General features: G+C 34.7%; 2 protein-coding genes across 9 annotated transcripts; both read left to right on the top strand.

The window, feature by feature from the left end:
* The first annotated feature begins 4,916 nt into the window (after window positions 1-4,916).
* Window positions 4,917-9,815, top strand: LOC123196600 (probable carboxylesterase 11). 2 transcript variants are annotated; one of them, XM_044610655.1, is made up of 3 exons: window positions 4,917-6,133; window positions 8,180-8,717; window positions 9,298-9,815. In XM_044610655.1, the coding sequence occupies exons 1-2, from the start codon at window positions 5,295-5,297 to the stop codon at window positions 8,715-8,717; spliced, it is 1,377 nt and encodes a 458-aa protein (XP_044466590.1). In that variant the 5' UTR covers window positions 4,917-5,294; the 3' UTR covers window positions 9,298-9,815. The 2 variants fall into 2 exon arrangements, 1 of the variants encoding a protein (XP_044466590.1); XR_006497708.1 differs by lacking the exon at window positions 9,298-9,815 and adding an exon at window positions 8,846-9,078 and having other exon boundaries at window positions 8,180-8,808.
* A 687-nt stretch (window positions 9,816-10,502) lies between these two features.
* LOC123196684 lies at window positions 10,503-21,415 on the top strand. 7 transcript variants are annotated; one of them, XM_044610754.1, is made up of 19 exons: window positions 10,503-10,603; window positions 10,879-11,235; window positions 12,125-12,373; window positions 13,088-13,278; window positions 13,386-13,566; window positions 13,852-13,989; window positions 14,064-14,253; window positions 14,778-14,923; window positions 15,563-15,739; window positions 15,885-15,995; window positions 16,177-16,296; window positions 16,422-16,578; window positions 17,369-17,532; window positions 17,652-17,738; window positions 18,471-18,799; window positions 19,303-19,384; window positions 19,760-19,899; window positions 20,198-20,471; window positions 20,808-21,415. In XM_044610754.1, exons 2-19 carry the CDS (start codon window positions 10,945-10,947, stop codon window positions 21,117-21,119), a joined length of 3,339 nt encoding a protein of 1,112 aa, XP_044466689.1. In that variant the 5' UTR covers window positions 10,503-10,603; window positions 10,879-10,944; the 3' UTR covers window positions 21,120-21,415. The 7 variants fall into 7 exon arrangements, with proteins under 7 accessions (XP_044466689.1, XP_044466690.1, XP_044466692.1 ...); XM_044610755.1 differs by having other exon boundaries at window positions 13,364-13,535; XM_044610757.1 differs by having other exon boundaries at window positions 20,773-21,013.
* The last annotated feature ends 784 nt before the right edge of the window (window positions 21,416-22,199 follow it).

Here is a 22,199-nt window from a genome sequence, read left to right as displayed (position 1 = left end):
AGATGGAAAATAGTCCTTTGGCCTAGAATCAATTTGAAAATTAGACAAAAAAGTTTCATACAAAAAACTTTGATAAACAATTGTAATAGGTCAAGTGTGGCTCACGGATGGTCTAAATCAGACATGAGTTTAAACAACAAACGCATGATATATATATATTATTGATAATTTAAAAAAACTTTAATTAAAAAAATATTTTAAAAAAATTAATGAGTTTGACTTGATTCGATTTGATATATATAAAATTAAATTATGTGTCTTATATTTTTATTGGAGTAACCTGGCCCATAGGTTCGATAAGTCGTGGTGATTTGATTCACTATCATCTCTAATTATCACCCCGAAAGTTTAGACATAACATTGATAGGGCACGAAATCATCCGGAAACAATAATGAAAAAACAAAATCAATAACAATCACAGTTTATGTAATCTTTCTAACAATAAATATTAGTTTTCTATTATTATAGAATCAAATCTAGCAACTTTAATAATTATAATTAAAGTATAATTACTTCTATATCAGATCATACGAGGGTGATAATACTTATCAAATTATAAAATAATATATTTTATTTATTCAATTGGACATGTTATCTTAATCTTTATTAGTATGAATCACATAAAAAAACACGTCTATGTGTATGTAGGCTTCTGAATTATAAACAGAACCACATAAGAAACATGTGGTCTCTTTGCCTTCTTGCATTGAATGCCACGTTTGTTTGTTCGCTATACTTGTTATTGGGGCTAATCTTATTTCATCCCCATCTTCTTGAATTATGGACATTTGTATTGATGGATGTACCAAACTAGAATTACATGAGCAATCAAAGGAACATTTCTATTTTGCCCGCTGAAGAGTGGAGGAAAGGCCGACATAGCCAGAACTAGGACAAAGACCACTCTTATTTCCACATTCAGCCCCGAATTGAATTCAGGGATGGGCCAGGGGCAATAACCCTGCAGAGGGAAGCTAGAATTAGCAACTTCACAACAAAAAATGAAGAAGAAAAGTTAGTGCATAAGGAAACCTTACTGGACAACTTCTTCATCTGTTGGTCGACCAAGAAAATGGTCCTGGCATGCTCTTTTATCGCATTAATGTAGTCTAACTCTTTAGCTATGAGCTTGCTTGTCTCATGGACTGAATAAAGGGCATTCATGGGCAGGATACATCAGCATGCAGTAGGGGCAACTGAAATGGAAAAACCCCAAAATAACCAATTACCTTCTGCTCAAACTAGTGTAGTACCGTGGTTCCTTCAAATCAACAGACAACCCATAGCAGCCCTTGATCTACTCCTACCTAGACATTGTGACTGAAGACTGCTCTCCTCCATCTTTTACGTCTCAGAATTCTGCATCACCTATATCGGCCAACGCAGAACCTACTTTAGGTGAAAGAACATTCTTCTCCACCCCTGAAGGAAATTCCAGTACAACTCGCTTCAAAGCTATCCTCCTCTTTACCAACAAAACCACATTTTTAGCGGTAGAGTTTTTAAATCAACATAATACTGGGCTCTGTCATTAGAAGAACTTCCAAAAGACATAGAAGATATTACTATTGGTCACCAAAAAGCCCAATTGATGACCAACCAAACATATGTGCAAATGTAAATACTACACAGTTCTCTAAAAGAAACCACAAAAACCTTATTCACATACACAAACTAAAATATGATAAGTGAAATTGAAAGGACTCATCCTGGAATAATTCTAAAGATGCGGGTGCGATATCGAATATAAAATGTTGAAAAACTCTCCCAGATGGGTTGGAGTTTCACTGAAGACAATGACAACACTCAACAAACAGCGAAACAACCTACATATGGACTGAATGTCCTCCTGATAAACATTTTAAGAAAGAGTCAAAAGCAATATTAATATAAAATTTCCGAACAGCAATTACATGAGCAAATATTAATAAAAGTTGAAAAATAAAAAACACATGCAATGCAATCAACAATATAATTCAAAACAGTTGGATGATGTGAATTCCTTGAATAATTACCGGTGGACTAATGGCTCCTACTTATCCTTTACCTTCATAATTAATAATTAAATATCATAAATAAACGGCCGAAGGACTATTTTCCACCCAAAATATTTTCTTATTTTAAAGGCCAAATGACTATTTCCCACCCAAGGTTTGATGTTTTTCCAAGTTTCCATCATTTAACTATGGAAACACCAAACACTCACCCATGGCCGGTTAGATTTAACAAAACCTTAACGGTGGTAAATTTAATCTCATTTTCCCTCCTAAAAGTTTAAAAACTAACATTTTTTCCCTAAGCTAAGTTTGAAAATATCGCATTTCCCCCCCTAGGGTTTATTTCCAAACCCTTTTACTTTCTCCGGTGCCATCACCGACCGTCTTCCCCTCCCGACGATTTCTCTTCCATCGACGGCCCCTCTCAACTCTTGCACTACGCATCCGACGCAGAGAGAAGTCGTCTGGGAAGACGATCGTCTTCCCAGATGAAGATGAAGACGACGACAATCGCAATTGTCTTCATCGTAGTTGGAAGATGAAGACGAAGATTAAGCCCGATCAAGTTGGAAGATGAAGACGACGACGATTGGGAAGACGAAGAATTTCGTCTTCCACGACTTCTCCGACTCCGATGGGGCGTCCAAATGGGAGAAAAGAGATCGCTGAAAGGAGAGGATGCTTCGGGAGGGAGAGACCATCGACAATGGAGCCGGAGATGTATTCGGAGATTTCAAAATGAAACCCTAGGGTGAAACTGTGATTTTTTAAAACTTAGGCTGGGGGAAAATTTTAGTTTTTAAAGTTTAGGGGGGCAAAATAGATTCTATTTTAGTTTATTTTTAATATTATAGAGAGAATGATAATTTTACCCTTACCACCGTTAGGGTTTTGTTAAATCTAACCGGCCATGGGTGGGTGTTTGGTGTTTCCATAGTTAAAAGGTGGAAACTTGAGAAAACATCAAACCTTGGGTGGGAAATAGTCATTTGGCCTATTTTAAATTCTCATCTCTTAACTTTAAAAATCTCATTTACCTACTGATAACTGTTTAAAATTAATAGAATTCTAACTTCTTAAAATTTTATTTTTTTTCTTCCTTAAACCCTAAAAACTAACTATTTTTCCTCATAGGCTAAGTTAAGTTTTAAAAAATGATATTTTCTCCGTTGGGTTTAATTTTCAAACTCTGATGTCATCTTTGGCGCCATTGCCAATGACCTCTTTCTTTCTCTAAGCTTCCTCTCCCTTTGACAATCTTCTTCCTCTCACTTAGATACCTGATTGACATTGAATGAAGCTAGAAAAATGAAGATTTCGTTTTTGTTTAGGAAAATAATCATCTTCCTGAAAGAAGATGTTTGAGGAGACAAAGAGCTTTGCCTTTTGACGAAACTCTTCATCTTTTCAGACGACATTTTCATTAACTACGTTTTAGAGGAGAGAAGAGAGGTGATGTGTTGAGGAATCTTTGTCGCAGATGATGATACTGGATTTGACACTGGAGATTGAAAACTAAACCTTAACAGAAAAAATGTTATTTTTTAAAATTTGGTCTATGAGACAAACTTTAATTTTTAGGGTTTTAGGGGAGAAGAAAAAAGAGATTAAACTCTAATTAATTTTTAATATTGTAGATAAAATGATGATTTTATTCTTGAAACTAATAAATATAATTTTCTATAAGTGAGTACTTAAGATTTTCATAATTAAGATATAAAAACTTGAGAAATTATGATACTTTAGGTAGGAATAAGTCCTTTGGCCTAAATAAACTCTCAAATCACTTCTGAGCTTCAATAAAATTTCCCCATAGCACGTATTTTATGCCAACGGTGACACCACTTGTACTTTTTTTCTTTTTCTTATCGCTATAACTTTATTTGAGTTAAGGGTGGGATACAATTTGATAGATTTTTTAAATTAAATTAAAAAATAGTTTAAAAAAATTTTAAATTATTTTAGATTTCAAACTAAACCAAATTAAAATTAAAAAAAATTATTGTTTACTCTAATTTAGATTACGATTTACTTCATTATTATAAATATTTTATAATACATGATATGATATAATATAAATACAAAATTATACATATCATAAGATGTATCAAATTAATATAATACAGTAATATATTAAACATTATGATATATATTATTGATACATTTTTCCGATAAAAATGATGGTGCAATAGATGTGTTTATGAAAAATTTTTAAATTTTAAAAGTGTTTATGATATTTTCTAAAATAATAACGTATCAATTATAATTTTTTATTATTTTATTTTTTTAAAGATATATCATATGATATGATACACCATATGTGATATGAAAATTGAATTTTCAATATAAGATTCGACTATCATAGTTTGAATCTTAAAAAAAAAATATATAAATTGAATTATAATTTTCTAAAATATAATATAAATATATAAAATAAATATCATATATATTTTAAAAAATAACAAAATAAATATAAAAAATAAGTTATATATAGTATGAAATATGGTTATGGTTTGAATTATTTTGAAAATTGTTTAAATCGTAATTTAAACTAAAAAATGATTTAAAAATTTTTTAATCTAAAATAAAATAAAATAAATTATAATTTTTTAATAATTTAATTTAATTTTATAATTTAAATTGAATTATAGACGCACCAAATATGAGTTAACTACTTTTTGGGGATAGAATAAATTATTAAACAGGAAATACTTTAATATGATGATCGATTTCTTGAGTATTAAGGAGGTGAGACTATTGGTCCAATGACAATTCTATCTATATGATATTTGTTGAAAGGGATTTGAAACATTAATTTTATGTTTAAAATCTCATTTTTTTGGCCATCAGACTATTCTGAGTGGCGTACCACTTGTACCTTCAAAACAAAAGGACAAAAGTCGTCTAAACTGTATCACCATCAAAAGCACAAATTGTCTTAAAAAAATCTTAACACATTACAAAAGACAAGAAAGAACACAAAATCACATCCTAAACTTGCATGTATATAGCATACCCATCACCACCGCTTCGCCCACAGTCTTTGTCGCCATTGAAACATCATCGTCTTCAGATTCAAGCAATCTCCAGATTGCTCAAACCCTAATCTGATGCGGAAGCAGAAAACAAAACCTTTAATTCAACTCTGAAATCATGAATTTATAAAACTGATAAGACGAAGCACGATTCTACTGGACACGGCGGCGTACCAATATAACAAAGCTGTGTGGAGTCTCTCCTGTTTTGTTTTGAGTGAGAAGCTCGAAAATTAGAGAAACGAAGACGAAAATACAGAAATGCCGAGCGTAGCTGTAAAGCTATACAGTGTATTCTTCAAGTTCCTCCTGAAACACCGACTACAAAACCGGATCCAAACACCGCCCGAGGAATCCAGCCCGTTTGGAGTAACTACCCGACCTGAAGAATCGGTTGCCGCGCCCAATCCTTCATTCTCTGACGGAGTGGCGACAAAGGATATCCATATCGACCCCTTCACCTCTCTCACGATCCGGATTTTTCTACCCGAATCCGCTCTTCATCCTCCCGAACCCGATTCCAAACTTCAATCCAGAACTAAAGCCCGCTTGAACGTTAGGCAAGCCGATCTGGAACAGAGCGAGGTGTTGTTACGGAGAGGCAGTTACGGCCCGTCGAATGTGGGGACCGCGATAACGAGACTGGAAGAGAATCGGAGAAGTAGTTACACTGGTGTTGGAACTGAGGCTTTGAATTCCAAATCGGACGCGTATAGAGGGTACTTGCCGGTAGATGTGAACCGTAGGAAATTACCGATAGTGTTACAGTTTCATGGGGGAGGGTGGGTGAGCGGGAGCAATGATTCCGTGGCGAACGATTTTTTCTGTCGACGGATCTCGAGATTGTGTGATGCGATTGTTGTGGCAGTCGGGTATAGGTTGGCGCCGGAGAATAGGTACCCGGCGGCGTTTGACGATGGGCTCAAAGTGTTGAATTGGTTGGGGAAGCAAGCGAATTTGGCGGAGTGTAGTAAGAGCATGGGGAATGCTCGTGGTGGCGGTGTGGAGTCTAAGAAGTCTGATAGTAATCGACATCTTGTGGATGCGTTTGGTGCGTCTCCGGTGGAACCTTGGTTGGCTGCTCATGGAGATCCTTCAAGGTGTTTTGATGCTTTTTGTGGTTTTGTTTATTACTATTACTCATGATTGCTGATGTCTATGCTTATTGAAAACTGTCCAAATCTTGCCTATTGCAATGTGGGAACTCATACACCACATTTTTAGTTCTTAAGGGCAATGATTGCTGTAACATTAAGAATGTGATTACATGTATTTTTTCTGGCCAAAAGTTTATTATCTGTGTCTAAATGAAGGATAAACACTTGATCAACTAGTTTGGGAATTATTTACATATATGGAGACTGTCAAACTTTTTAACAATGCTTTTCAGTTTGATAATTACTTTCTGGTTTAGGGTTTAGTTGTATATTAATTGCTGTTGTGTTACTTTAGCTCATTCATATGTCTCTTAAAGGGTAGTGACTTGGTTCTTCCCACGTCTTGGTTTCAATTAGTTGCAAGAAATTGTTTTTTTGACCAAGTGTGAAACTAATATTCTCTTGTTCAACAGTTTTAGAAGAATTACAGTTTAGTTGGTGCAAACAACATTCAATATGATGTATGGTATGAAGACATGGATCTGAGTATCTTATTGTGACATAAGTGGGGATGTCACAAGACATCTTTGAAAAATTTAGACATAATAACCATTGGTATTCATGTTTATTATAAAGTACATATATAATATTTAGTACCAATTTTGACTTTGTGTTTATATACTTTTAAATGAACCATAGAAAGTAAGATGGTTATGTAATTTGCTAGCTTGTGAAAGTTTCATGACAAATTCGTCTAGCATCTGCATAATCCTGCACATGTTTTAGGCAAGTCTTGGTGAATTTTACCTATATGGATGTTAGACATAAATGAAGAGGTGAATTATAATACAACTTTTTTATAGGAGAGTTGCTTGCAAATCATAGATTGTGGTGAATGTGTGTATATGCAAGTCGTGAAATTCACCATTTAGTACCAATTTTGACTTTGTGTTTATATACTTTTAAATGAACCATAGAAAGTAAGATGGTTATGTAATTTGCTAGCTTGTGAAAGTTTCATGACAAATTCGTCTAGCATCTGCATAATCCTGCACATGTTTTAGGCAAGTCTTGGTGAATTTTACCTATATGGATGTTAGACATAAATGAACAGGTGAATTATAATACAACTTTTTTATAGGAGAGTTGCTTGCAAATCATAGATTGTGGTGAATGTGTGTATATGCAATTCGTGGGCCTAATTTATTGTTAGAGATACCTTTGCTCCTTTTGTGCATGAAAATGAATAATGGCATCAGTATGGAACTTTCATTGTAGAGGGACTGGAGTTATGCTGCTTTTCTGTAAACTAGGTTGTTGGATGGTGAAAGTGGTCACAGTGGTAACTCTATAGTTTTTCTATCTAATGCAATGAGGATGTGTTCTATGTATTCTAAGACCAATGATATTGGAATTGAGAATTAGGATTTTGTGCTTTGGATTCGATTTGGTGGAATTTGATGCTACTGTAAAACTGAGCGTTGAGAGCTTATTGTGTGTTCTATTGTTATGATTGCTAGTAATTTATTAATTGATAAAAGTTGGCCTATGAAAGAAGAGTCCTTCCGATTTTCTTGATGAGTGTTATATCTATGGAGGCTGGAACACTAATGAGGAGGTGTGGATACATTATTTTTTCTTTTTGTAATGATAATGCATGCAACGTGCAGAAGAGCTCATATTATTTGCTCTTTATTTTCACTTGTTGCTTTCTTTGTTGGTTACTTTTCTTGCCATTCTATGTCTGCTTGCCTGTAGTTAAGCTGAGATCTATTTATAATTCTGTACAGTTGGCATTTTGTCCAATTATTTTTTGTTGATAAAGGTAGAGCTGGATAAATATAACAAGTCACACCTGTTTACATTGACCTGGGAATGGTTTTTAGCTGTTTGTCCTGAAATGAAACTGGTAACCTACAACTGTTGTATTTAGTGATAATTGGAAATTTCTTTTGAATGCTTATTCTTTACAAGCAACTTGGAGGGTTTGGTTATGGAATTTTAAGCTATACAAACCTGATCGTTGTGGACTTGTGGTATGTTTTACAGATGTGTTCTACTTGGGGTGAGCTGTGGTGCAAACATTGCAGATTTTGTGGCTCGGAAAGCTGTTGAGGCAGGAAGGCTTCTGGATCCTGTGAAGGTTGTTGCACAGGTTCTGATGTATCCTTTTTTCATTGGAAGTGTCCCCACACATTCAGAGATAAAATTGGCAAACTCTTACTTCTATGACAAGGCTATGTGCCTACTTGCCTGGAAACTTTTTCTTCCTGAGGAGGAGTTCAGCCTGGACCACCCAACTGCTAACCCCCTAGTACCAGATCGAGGGCCACCTTTGAAGCTGATGCCCCCAACACTGACAGTGGTAGCTGAACATGACTGGATGAGAGATAGGGCCATCGCTTACTCAGAGGAGCTCCGGAAGGTAAACGTTGATGCACCTGTTCTTGAGTACAAGGATGCAGTTCATGAATTTGCGACACTCGACGTGCTTCTGAAGAGCCCGCAGGCCCATGCCTGTGCTGAGGATATTGCCATCTGGGTTAAAAAGTACATCTCATTTCGAGGCCACGAGTTCTCTTATTAAGTAAGAGATTTTTAACTCGTACAAAGTTTCCTGAATTCCTGATACATGCTTTGTTATTTGATGGGAAAGAGAGCAAATTATGGCCATTGCATTACCATGAGGTTTGCAATATTTTGCGTTGGCTCTTTTTAGCTTAACTAGCTGCTGGGTTGTTCATCAGTTTTTATCTTTTACCACACCCTATTTTGTTCTTTTTGTAATATAGAGAACTTCTGAGAGTAGAAAATTAGTGGGCTTTGAGATGATATGATATCCTGTTTGAGTATTGTGCACCACATTGGGACGGTGTAGTAACAAATTTTCCTGTATATAAGTGTACTATCTCAGTATTTCCAGTGAATAGAGTTCATTTGAAAGAAAACTCTCTCTCTCCTTAATTTACATTTAGTATGTGTTTTCTGCACTTGCTAGCATGTTTTAACTTGTACATTCAAAACCAGAAAATGCTTATACCGGTAGAGGTATGACCCAATTTTGTTTCTTCCTTCAGAGACAATAGCAATTTTTATTGTTTTAATTTTCTTGTAATCTTCTTGAAGCACTGACAACACCCATGTATAAATCTCCCATTTCATGGCAGGTGAAATCCCCAGGCATATGTTAGACAAAGCCTCAATTTGGTCACAATCTCTCTCAGATTGGACCCTGGAACCATGAAGAGGCTGAACAGGTGAGTTTTGCAATGGAAGTGGCTCTGTTTCTTATTCAAGTCCTTGCCCTTTTGACTAACATGCCCCGATAGTGGAAGCATTTGAGGGAAGCAAGTTTGAGCTTGCAGCCATGGAGACGACAGCCCTGGCCTCTACTGGAGACGTCAACCCAATGATCATTGTCACGCCCCACTATTTCCCCACGCATTATTAGGAGTAATTCTCAGCACACATTTCAGTCATTGGGTAAATTTCAGTTTGCAGTATCCAGCCTGCAAGTGCAGCCAGTGACAGCCCAAAAAGGATGCAATGTAAGAATCCAAGATTTCCGGTCTAATTTATAGAATAACATATTTTCTTGTAAAAGTTTGTAGATTATTTGAATGCGGGAAGATATTTCTACGAAAAAATTATTTAATGTAATAATAAAATTATGTATATTTATTTTTAGTATATAAATAAATATATATTTTTATATATTATCAAGTAATTGAATAATTTTAAATTAAGGATAAAATAATATTCAATTACATAATGACATTTTATATGTATACTTAAAAATAAGTACATGTAACCATTCTTTTAATATAAATATTTGGATTTTTTGGATTCTTTTCACAACCATTTGTGCCTTTGGAAAAGAGCAATTATACAACCCTAAAACACCTCAATAAAGATGACTTTTCATCACATTTATACACTCTCACATTTCAATATTTAACTTTTTTTTTGTTCTTCCTTTCAATTTCTTGTGCATTATTTCTTTCTAATAAAATGATGAAAACCAATATTTTAAATAGAGTTTTGATATTTTTAAAGAATTTAAATAATAAAATTTTAAATTGTTAATAATATATTATTAATTTGATATTTGTATTAACAGTTCTGTAATTTCAATAGAAATAAAACACAATTATTTTCTAAGAAAACCAAACTTACTAAAGCAGTGAATAACAAGAGAAATTTAAAAGGTGAAAAATTTTTTAATATCAATTTCTAAAAGTTCTTATCCGAACAAGTTTTTCACCAGCCCATATACGGGCGAAAACCCGACCCTTTCGATGCAAAGATGACGGATGAACACCCCGTAAGCAAACCCGAATATACGATCATATTTATGTACGGTTCTTTAAATTTACTTCCGCTTTAAGAGCGAGATAAAGAAACTTTCACGGATCTCACTGGTTCCTCGCTTCACTGCTCTCACCAGCTTATCAACCAACCTTTCCGAACACGGTACGCTTTCACATTTGTCTTTTAATTCGGTACTCACTTATATTTGAACGATCTTTATTGATTCAGCTTTAAATCTTTGTTGTTTCTTTTCGCTTTCTGTTGGATACATCTCTTCTATACTGTCGCCAGCGATGATTCTATGTTCAAATTTTAATTTTATGAAGCAGATCTATGAAGAATCAGCTTTGTGTGCTTACACTTTGTTACTTCTTTTGATTGTAACGAGACCTTTGATACTTGTGTTGCTAAGTTGATGAGCTACTTTTTCTTGGCAGGGTGATGGTAAAAGACACAGTGGTTTAGCGAATTTAGTGGAGTAGATATTGTTTGTCGATTCCACGATGAGAGGTTTTGGAGCGACTTTGAGAGTTGCGACTACTGTAATTTTAACTCTGTGGATCGGCATTGCTTCTCTATATCATTTGTTAAAGCCAATTTCGAATCTTTGTGTTATGACCTATATGTATCCTACATACATTCCGATTTCTTCAACTGAAGGTGCTTCATATACAAAGTATGGCTTGTATTTGTATCATGAAGGGTGGAAAAAGATTGATTTTAAGGAGCACCTGAAGCAGCTTAATGGTGTACCGCTTCTTTTTATTCCTGGGAATGGTGGTAGCTATAAACAGGCAAGGTCTTCCTTCTTCTTTATTACTTTTGATTGTTATTTTATTGTTGAAAAATCTTCATTTTATATTGATCAGTGTTTTGTTGGATTAGAGGAGTACTTTTAGATTTAGTCTGGCTATGCTAAACTGTTCTTCTTTAAGTTTTTTAATTATGAATTTCGTTTAATAGGGTGTTGTAAAAACTAATTCAAGTTGAAACCAATTTTGAGATTTTTTCTTCTGAGAAAATACAGATGGAAGATTTGGGGCATAGGTTTAGTGCATTGGAAGATAGAACTCTGTGTTATGATGCAAGATTTATAGTTGTTGTATTAAGAGTTCTGAACATATGTTATTGAATATGGAAGAGTTGATTATGGAAGGTCTGTTCTCTGTTTCATGGGCTTAAGTGACTCGTGATGAAGACTGTAAGTAAGGGTTCTAATCTTAGCATCATTTTTTTTGTGTCTATTTAAGATGTTAATAAAACCAGTGAATTTGGGTGAGTTGATGGCTTAGTTGGAGCTTTGCTTACAGTTGTTTGCTGGTCAGGCAGAGGTATTTATTTCAGTATAGATTGGAAGAGGATTATGTTTCAGTGTAGAATTTTTTACTCCATCTTTTAATTAGCCATTTTTTGGTAATTGTTTGTGATTTGATAATCTGCTAACAATCTGAATTATTTGAGTCCTGTTGGAATAGAATATTTTTGCAGATAAAGTGATCCAATTACATCATATCCAGGAGAGGCATTACAAATTTCATTATGCATTTATTTTTTTGAAAACTTTTGCAAACAATTAACAACAATGATAATGTTATATATAATTTCATATCATATAGTAAGTCTCCATTTGAACTGTGCAACCATCGTAAGAGAAAATTTTAAACAGCTTCATGCTTATCTCAGGTGCGATCTTTAGCAGCAGAATCTGATAGGGCATATCAAGGAGGTCCACTTGAACGTTCATTTTATCAAGAAGCGTTCCTGACTTCTGAGGAAGGCAGTACAGATATGAATGCATCGGGCTTTCAATTACCCAACCAATATTCTTGCAAACTGGACTGGTTTGCTGTGGATCTTGAAGGTGGACATTCTGCAATGGACGGTCAGATTCTTGAGGAGCATGCAGAATATGTTGTGTATGCCATCCACAGGGTATAGCTTAATTTCTTTGATTGTGTTAATTTCCCCAGCACAAATGAGTAATTATATTACTAATGTCAATCATGATGTTCAGTGTGATGATTTTTGAGATCATGCTTTGTGTTATTATTAATATTACACCATGAACCTTTTTTTTTCAATTGAAGGTTTAGAAGTTTTATCATAGAACTTGAAATTTATGTTGGAATTATACATCTGGGTTTTTATTGGAATGGAATTCAAAGTGTGTGCTTCATATTGCAGGGGGGTGGTATGAGACTACACAATGAAGGTCCATAAGCCCTTTTCTTGTCTCACTTTGATGAAGCATCATCCCACAACTTTTGAATTGGCTTCTGTGATCCTATATATATATATTGTTTTTACCTATAAGTACATGAATTGAAGAAGTTTTTTGGGTTAAGCTTATTGAGCATGGCCTCAGAACCACTTTTCCAGTTTTTAGGCCTTATTCATTTTTACATAGCCTCAAACCAATTACCCCTTGTGTTTAACTTTTGACTCCTGTGTTTGTAGTACACTCAACATTGATAAGACAACACTTTATTGATACAATAATAATGCCAAAAATTCCTATTAACGATACTGCCTTTAAGTTTCTCAGACTGATTTAAGTTTGAAGAGTTTCTTGTTTGGTAGAATACAGGTACTTTTGTTTGTGACTTTTCATTTATGCCATTGATTAATGTCTGGGAATATTTGCAGATTTTGGATCAATACCGAGAATCTCATGAAGCTCGAGAGAGAGAAGGTTCTGCAGCCTCTGGGAGTTTGCCTAAAAGTGTGATATTGGTTGGTCACTCTATGGGTGGCTTTATTGCCAGAGCTGCTATTATCCACCCACTTTTAAGGAAGTCAGCTGTCGAGACTGTACTCACGCTTTCAAGCCCACACCAGTAAGTTTAGGTTTCTTCAATTTCATTGGTTTTAAAATTTCATTGATTTATTGGCTTTCGTATGAGATTTTCCTGTTTTATCCAGATCTCCACCTTTGGCATTGCAGCCATCCCTGGGTTACTATTTTGCTAGTGTTAACCATGAATGGAGAAAGGGGTACGATGTCCATACCACTTCAACGGGACATCATGTATCTGATCCTAGACTTTCTCATGTTGTTGTTGTTTCCATTTCTGGTGGTTATAATGACTATCAGGTATATTGGTGTTTTGAGTCTATTACACATGGTATGTGGTTGGTTTCTCTTTAGAATGTTTGTTCGATCAAATAATTAAAGCTGCCTTATATGTTAATAATTCTCTACATGCAAAATATGTTAAGATTTGCCAGGAAATCACATCTAATACTTGTTTTGATCGCTTTAAAAAGCTATTTCATTACATTACTTTGATTTTCAATGGAATGCTTGCTATGTACTTGATTTGGATCTTCTTTAAATGTTAACGCCTTCATTTTTTTGTTCTGTTTTTAGCTGTAGACGTTTTCCAACTTTTTTTTCCCTTTTTGTTCAGGTGCGGTCAGAATTAGAATCCCTTGATGGTATTGTGCCTCCCACCCATGGCTTTATGATAACTAGTTCTGGCATGAAAAATGTGTGGCTGTCAATGGAACATCAAACTATTTTATGGTGTAATCAACTGGTCATTCAAGTGAGTGAAACTTTCTTTTAGAATAAATATTTAATTCTTTTGTGGATGGTTTTGAATATCTATCTTTTATGTAGGTCTCGCATACTCTCCTTAGTTTGATTGACTCCAGATCTGGCCAGCCTTTTCTTGACGCTAGAAAAAGACTTGCAATATTTTCAAGGATGCTTCGTTGTGCAACACCCCAAAGTTTTAATTGGTTGATGCAATCACAACAGTTCCACCACTCAACTACTCTTCCCATCAAGGACGTAAAAGATGCAACTGGTATTAACTTTCTTCACATCATCTTTATAGTTTTAAATACAGTATATTCCACTTTGTAGCTGTCCAAAATATTTAAGACTTTCTTTTTTCTAATTCTGAAATATCTTGCTGGAATTATATTGATGGTGATTTTAGCTATTATGGTTTGTGAGCTTTCAAAAACTTTGTCAATTTACCAAAATACAAACTTCGTGGTTTACATGTTATTTCCTTGATATTGGCAGAAACTTACCCTGGAGAGCACAATTGTTTGATTTACCTCAAAAACAGGGCCTAAAAATCTCATCTTAATGTAGTATTCCTAGTTGGAAAAACTATAATTGTAAATGTTCATTCTTTTATATTCTCAAATTTTAGCCAAGTGATATCTGCATCATTTAAGTATGACCATGTATCAGATTGCTAGACTTATAAAAACCTTTTCTTCTCTTGCACTGCATTGTGTATGCAAGAATGTGTTACAAGTTTTATACCATTTTTTATGTAATTAAATGCAGTCTAATATGTGTAATAACACCTTGCAGATTCTCAAGTGCATTCTTTTTCTAGTTGTCCCAGCTCTGTGCATTGGAGCGATGATGGCCTTGAGAGGGATCTATACATTCAGACAACTACTGTGACTGTGTTGGCCATGGATGGGAGGAGGCGGTGGTTAGACATACAGAAATTGGTAAGCTAAGCAGCACTTTTCCATCTCGATTGAAGAAATAGCTTAGTCTTTCTCTTTCTTATCATTTCTCCACGGTGAAATACTTAGCATTGTGACTGTTGAGAGTTGGTTTTAACAATTTGCCCATATTTTCAATCTTCTTGCTACTTAACGAAGTTTGAACCTTGGTCTCAGGTCAGGAATTCTCCTTCAAAATTCCATATTTGGTGGCTTTAAGCTTTCTTTGGGAGTTACTGGTTGCGATGAGTTGTCTTAGAAGTGTAGATGATGAATACTGAATGAAAAGTTTACGAGGCTTAAACTTTAAGTCAGTTATATACCCTTAATGGGTTATGTAAGAAACATAGTAATTTTAGCTGGTTGGATCTCTTAGGCATGTACAAGAGGTCTTGGGATCAACTCCAAGTATGCAAAGCTGTCTTTTTTTTTTTTTGGGGGGGGGGGGGGGGGGGGGGGGGGGGAGGGGGGGAAGGGGAAGGTTTCAGTTTATAATTTTTAGTTTCAAAAAAGAAAGGAAAAAAAGGATCTCTGTCAAGGCCAAGTTGATTTTTTTTTCTGATACTATTAGCTCTTTTGCATTTTATTTTATACTTTTGAAGACCAGAGTTCTATGGCTTACAGTTTGCCTTGTATGGTTAGAGTTCAAATGGAAAAAGTCACTTCATATTTGTGACAAACCTTGCTCCATGTTTTGGGGTTAGAATTCACCTGTGGCCTGAAAAAGGGAAATCAACTCTGGACCTGTCTGCAAGTGAAAGGGCTCTAGAGGTGACGTCAAAGATGGTTCACATTCCATCACGACAAGCACCTAGGCAGGTACTAGTTGTTGAAACTATGATGCTCAATTGTCAATTGAAGTAAATTGTTTGTCTTATATAAGTGAAGTATAGTGTTAAGTTTTAAGATCATGTTGCAATAATGTTGTTGAGACACATTCCTGAATATGTTGTTTCTTCATCAGACAGAACCTGGCAGTCAGACAGAGCAAGTGCCTCCAACTGCAGTATTTCAGTTGGGTCCAGAGGATATGCATGGTTTCAGATTCCTGACTATTTCTGTTGCACCTCGTCCGGTATTGTCTGGCCTTCATTCCTATTCTCGTTTCTTTTTCAATGTGACAAACTACATTTGCACAGGAATTTTTTTTTTCTTCCTCTTCCATAATTGGATAGATGAATGTTTTGATTGTTCTCTTGCTGGATCTGATTTCAACATGTACTCTACATGATTTGTGGTGATTTGCTGGTCCTCAGACTATTTCAGGTAGACCTCCACCAGCAGCTTCCATGGCAGTTGGGCAGTTCTTTAATCCGCAGGAAGGGGAGATTGAATTTTCTCCACAAGCAATGCTGCTATCTACATATTCACCCAAGGTTAATATTTTCATAAGCAGCTGACTTATTTTCAGGTTATGATTTTAGAGGATTAAGTCTATAACTGCTTAGATTAGTTTTGCCTGTTCAATTAACTGGGCTTTCATTATTTGAATGCTGTACAGGAAATGTTTCTGAAGGAGGATCATCCCCTCACTTTCAATTTGTCATTTGCTATTAGCTTAGGCCTTTTGCCTGCTACTTTGTCTTTGAGAACTGAAAGCTGTGGAATAAAGAAAGCTGGGCTTCCAGATGAAGAAACTGGACACACGGAAAACAGTGGTAAGGAATTAAATCTTACTAACTGCCTTTTCTTGTAATTCATGCAAAACCTAGGTATAATCTTTCACTGTCATGTCTTCTTATGTCCCTTTGACTGTATGGATTATGATTGAGATCATTGTAATGTTTACAAGTTTCCATGCAATGCTGACATGCTCTCTCTCTGAAATGGTTAATTATGCAGGCTGTACTAGACTATCTTTTTATTTTGTTTATAAAGTATTAATGAATATTCATATGAAAGTTCACAAATATATTAACTGAGTGCAAGAATAAGTGGTTCCAGTGCCGAAAGTCAGAAACTAGTTGCTGAAAATTAAATCATTTTCTGACTGTGGTAAATTGTGTTGTACGCAACAGTTTTGGTGCTAACATTTTACTATTGATTAGAAATATTTAGCATAGTTTAGGAGTCTGGTTAACAAAATAGTCTTATGTTTGAATATCTCCATTGCATTAATGAAATTACAATAAATTGTATGTATTTGTTGTGGAATTTTATGCACTTGCGTTTCATGTGAGAGGATATGTTGGAGTGTACAGTTTCTTTTGTTTTGTTTTGTTGACTTCTTGGTGTCACCTTTTAAAACTTAAAATTTTAATCCTTTGAACATTTCTAAGGTTTAAGTCTCTCTATTGTTCAAATTTTCTAGACATCTTTTGTTTGGTGGACTCTATGTTGAACACATCTTGTGGCTTTCAGTCACCAAACAATATCTTTTTAATCATGATATTGTTAGATTTTTCCTTTAATTTTCTTTTCTACTGAACAAGCTTCTTGGCATTTCAGGACTTTGCAAAATGCGTTGCTTCCCACCTGTGGCACTTGCCTGGGATCCAATGTCAGGTCTTCACATATTTCCAAACTTGTACAGTGAGACTATTGTTGTTGATTCTTCACTAGCACTTTTGAGTTTCTCACAGAGATTTAAAAGAACCACTGTTATATTGCTGGTATGAAGTTTTCCAAATATGTTTATTTTCTTGTATTATTATTGTTATTATAATATAATTTTTATGTATACTTTCACTTTTTATTAATTTAAGGTTTTCATTTCTGCACCCTTCTGCAGGTTGATCCACATTGCTCATATAAAATTAGTGTAGCTGTTTCTATTACTGGATCTGCGATCAGATTTTTGCTTTTATACAGCTCACAGGTGATTAAATTCAAGATTGCTGGATATTTTTGTGTATTTGACGTTGGATATAAACTTTCATCAGTTTTGTAAAATTTATCTTTGATTTACCATTAATTATAATGTTGAGTTTGGGAGTGTAATTTATTGGAGACATTTGCATCTTATGACATGGACTTTCTCAACCTTCAGTGTTAGTTTAAATATTGTCCTTTGTCCAAGCAGTTAGTATATGTAATGGGCCTCACAATGATGGAACAATTAGTCTATTTCACTAAAGTTGTCTTTAAAAACCAATCAAACTTAATTTTTGTTGTAGAAATGGCTGTAGTTCCTGTTCATGAATAATTTTCTTATATATAGCATAGATGCAAGGAGAGGCATTACATACCATATACAAAACAAAATTCACTACCACGAATTGGTTTGTAACATTTTTGTGTGTGTTTGTGTGATTAATTAAGAAGAGCACACAAGGGCGCCTTGTACATGTGATAAGCTCCAAAGTTGTAATCCAACTACATGGATGCACTTTCTTGTTTTTCCATGAGTCCTTAGAGAAAACTCTGTTATGACCATTTGTAGCATCCAAGTTTTTATGAACTATCAGCAAGTCTTTGCAGAATGCATCTTCTGTTTCCATTACTGATATAGATGTCTTTTTATTTTTATATTTTTGGGTTAAAAGATATTATTTATGTTGTTCATGATATAATTTTTGTATTGTCATGCTGCTGGACTTGTCTTTTGCAGATAGTTGGTTTGTCTGTTGCTGTTATATTTTTTGCTCTCATGCGGCAAGCATATGCATGGGATCTTGATGTGCCTATCCCTTCTGTTCTGTCAGCCGTAGAATTCAATTTACGAATGCCATTTCCATTTTTGCTTTTAGCTGTTCTACCCATTTTGGTCTCCTTGTTTCTTTCCTTCCTAATGTCTCAACCATTTCCTCCCATCATGAGCTTTGCCATTGTGTCGATGATTTGCTACTTATTCGCAAATGGGTTGATAGTTCTACTGTTATTGGCTTCAAAATTGATCTTCTATGTGGCTGCCACTATATATGTATTCATCAAGACAAGGTTGGTTGGCTTTCTCTCCTTTTCATGTGGTGTAACTTAGTATTTGTATAATTTGTTTTTCAATGGTTTACAGCTGATACTTTCGTATAATACTGGAAAAAGAAATTACAATAAGATAAGTGTTGGAGAATTATCCATGCATCATTGAGCCCTCTTCGAAGTACTCTGGAAAGTTTTTGAAAAGTGATTTAGAAAAATTGTTATGATTATCTTTGTGAGATGACGTACCATTTCTTGGGATTTGATGGACATTGTATCAAGTTTCATTTTCGAATTAAGCAACTTTTTATTATTATGTTTTACTTCAAATAATTTTTAGCTTTCCCTGAGATCTTGTTGGTGGGAATTGAATTTTATGAAACCTTTATTGGAGTATGAAGCTATACTGTTTTTCTTTTCTCCTTGCCATTTTCTTCTTCTGCAGTATTATAGTTGTTCATCCTTGTGTAAGTCTGTTGAAGTTACTTGTTTATAAAATAAACAGTTGGGTTTTAGTATTTCAGGTGGCAAGCGTGGGAAGGAAATTTTTGCTTTGGATTTCTTCTTTGGTTTGCCAATCTTTCCTCTGGTTTCTTTTCATTGAAGGTAAATTGACCTCTTTGGTATTTGCATGTTTAGTGGCTTACACTGGGTTAATGGCTACACTTATGTTGCATTTATTTGAGGTTAAAAGTGTGGCTTGCTTTTATATTTTGCTGTGTTTATTTAAATAAACAATCAAGTTTGCTACAACTAAAACTGACCCTTTTAATATGTTAGACAATTCCTTTAGAAGGGTAGATATAAATATAGCACAATTGAGTGTGAATTCTGGTGGATAGGTTGTCAATACACTTAGTCTTGATTGGTGGTTGAAGTTCTTTATTCCATTTTGATCCTTTTTCACTTTACTTTCCTATTTCATGGATGGAGATTGATGATTTCTCTCATAGACCTTTTTCTGGTTCTCAAAAAAAGCAGATGGTAATGGTTCTAAGAGTCCATCCATTAATTGTTACAACACTGGCTGCAATTACTTTGGTGTGCATTGTTCATCCAGCTTTGGGTCTATTCGTACTTCTCATGTTTCATTTTTTGTGCTGCCATAATTCACTGTGCAGGTATATTTTTAATTTCAGGTCTCTTCCATTACCACCATCTTTGTATTCAATACAAGAATTAATTTTCGAGTTAAATCTTCAGATTATGCTCATGGTGAATTTGATTGGCTTCTTGGGTCTGTAATACTTTTAATCCATTATTTTTTACACTTACTGTTCAAAATTTGAGGAAAGTTAGGTGTCTATTAATTGGACCATAAGCATCAAACAGGTGTGGAATTTGATCTATTTATTGCATCTAGCTGCCACTTCTCTGATAAACTGGTGGTTTTCAAAAGGCTTAGTGTTTCTGTTACAGTTCTTTGACAGCTTCCTTCCATAGCAATGTTTGGAGAACAGAACTATTTGATTACACCAGTGACAGCAATGGTGGATCTAGGCAATTTGCATCATCACGGGATGGAAGATTCAACCATGATCTCCCATCAGAAAAAAATAACTATGATAGTCCAGATCCAACAAAAAGTTATAGTGACACTCAACTAGAGATTTTCCATCACCAACATGGCTTGCTGATCCTGCATCTTCTTGCAACCCTCATGTTTGTACCGTCATTGATAGCTCGGTTGCAGGTATGGATTATCCTAAAGCACCATGTTCATAGACATAAATTAACTTGTGGCATTAATTTTGTAGGAGCACTAAATAATTAAAACATTGATTTTGCGTCCATTTCTAATTTACCATTCATGTTGAATGAATCTATGTAAGAGTTAAGGGAAGATATGCTTGGTTCATGTTATCATATAGCATTTGTTGAATGTGAAAGATATGCATGTATGCATATATATATCTATGTGTGTTTATTGAATGCATGTATGATATTGAAGCTGTGGGCTTGGACTTATATTGACATGCCCTATATAACTTCAGAATAAATATATGCTCACGGACTTATGTGAAAGCAGAGAATATGGATTGGACATAGCTTGCCGTGGTTGTTGGATTCAATCCTTTGCGTTGGTGTAATTTTTCATGGTGTTATCATCTCGAAGCCCGAATTCAATTCCTTGGTCAGTTTCCCAAGCATCTTTGGTCAGAAACTGAGGTTGAATGTTGTGTATGCACTTGCTGGATACTATTCCTTTCTCTCTGGACTGGCATTGGCACCATATAGGGTGTTCTATGCTATTGCTATCATAGGAATCATTTCAGTTGCCTGTAAAACCATAAAAGGGAGAAATGGTTTAGGCAACCGGAAACATTCTCACCGACACTGAGTTAGCTTTCTCTGCAATCCATGCAAACTGAGTCTGAGAGTACCCAGACGACGAGAAGTTTGGTGCACAGTTAGTTTGATAGGTAAATTTGTGTAACATTAAGTTGCTGCATCTTCACTCCAAAATTTCAGATGGGAGGAGTTTATAGGTGAAAGATGTAATTCTGAAGACAGAAAGGAAAGGAAAAGAGTGCAATTTCTATTTAGGGCTGAGCCTTTTGAATTTTTATGAACATGGCTCGCTCTCTCTATTTTTTTTCTCACTAGATTTTTATGAGAATTTTTGACTTTTGGGAAGTATAGTGGGTCACATTGCTCAGGTAAACCTTAGAAAGTAAATAATCATCTATTAATGCTGGTGTGTGTTTTTTTTTTTTTTTATTATTAAGAGTAGGTTTCAATAATCACAATAGCTATTTATATATGTTCCACATTACCTTATATATGATAAAGGTAGCAAGGACTGCAAATTCGAGGTGGGAGATTGGGTCTATCTAAAATTGCAATCCTATGAATAGCTCTCTTGCTGACTAAAACCCTAGTTTAGAACTTAACATGCATTTTGTACCTCTTACTCGATTAGCTTTTTATAGCACTAACTATTGATTGTTTGCAGGTTGCATCACCACAACAGGTTGTACTTACTAATTTGTTCATGTCAATTTAACCGTAGGTCACTCCAAATATGCTACCTGAATCTGTTCTGGTGGACTAAATGAACATACATTGTCAACTAGACAATTACTGATTTTGTTCTTTTATTAATATCCCTACTGTTTTAAGATAGATTAAAAATGCGGCTGTACTGAATTATGTACTAGGATTGATTGCAGTACAACGGAAATTAAAAATTAAACCTGACGAAGTGCTCTGACTGATTGCATGTTTGACAGAGTCAGGTAAATAGATAGATCGGAATGGACTGAACTGAAGTGTTTAAATTTAATAGCCATTTTGATTGGATGGAGTCCAAAATAAAAAACTATCACTAGAGTTTGAATTTGAACTCAATTTACACTCAACTAAAATATATTTTTTTAACTTTAAAAATTATTTTAATAAATTTGATTGGATGGAGTCC

The sequence above is a fragment of the Mangifera indica genome, chromosome 14 (genome assembly GCF_011075055.1).
Source record: "Mangifera indica cultivar Alphonso chromosome 14, CATAS_Mindica_2.1, whole genome shotgun sequence".
Taxonomy (NCBI): domain Eukaryota; kingdom Viridiplantae; phylum Streptophyta; class Magnoliopsida; order Sapindales; family Anacardiaceae; genus Mangifera; species Mangifera indica.
The sequence above is the reverse complement of the archived record's forward strand: the minus strand, read 5'-3'. Positions and strand labels throughout refer to the sequence as shown.

What these genes read in the sequence shown, in the direction of transcription:
- LOC123196600 (XM_044610655.1), top strand. Translation starts at nt 5,295, where the DNA reads ATGCCGAGCGTAGCTGTAAAGCTATACAGTGTATTCTTCAAGTTCCTC. An exon ending in GCTCATGGAGATCCTTCAAG is followed by an intron (nt 6,134 to 8,179) that starts GTGTTTTGATGC and finishes TATGTTTTACAG; the next exon opens with ATGTGTTCTACTTGGGGTGA.
- LOC123196684 (XM_044610754.1), top strand. Translation starts at nt 10,945, where the DNA reads ATGAGAGGTTTTGGAGCGACTTTGAGAGTTGCGACTACTGTAATTTTA. An exon ending in TTGTGTATGCCATCCACAGG is followed by an intron (nt 12,374 to 13,087) that starts GTATAGCTTAAT and finishes GAATATTTGCAG; the next exon opens with ATTTTGGATCAATACCGAGA. An exon ending in CACGACAAGCACCTAGGCAG is followed by an intron (nt 15,740 to 15,884) that starts GTACTAGTTGTT and finishes TTTCTTCATCAG; the next exon opens with ACAGAACCTGGCAGTCAGAC.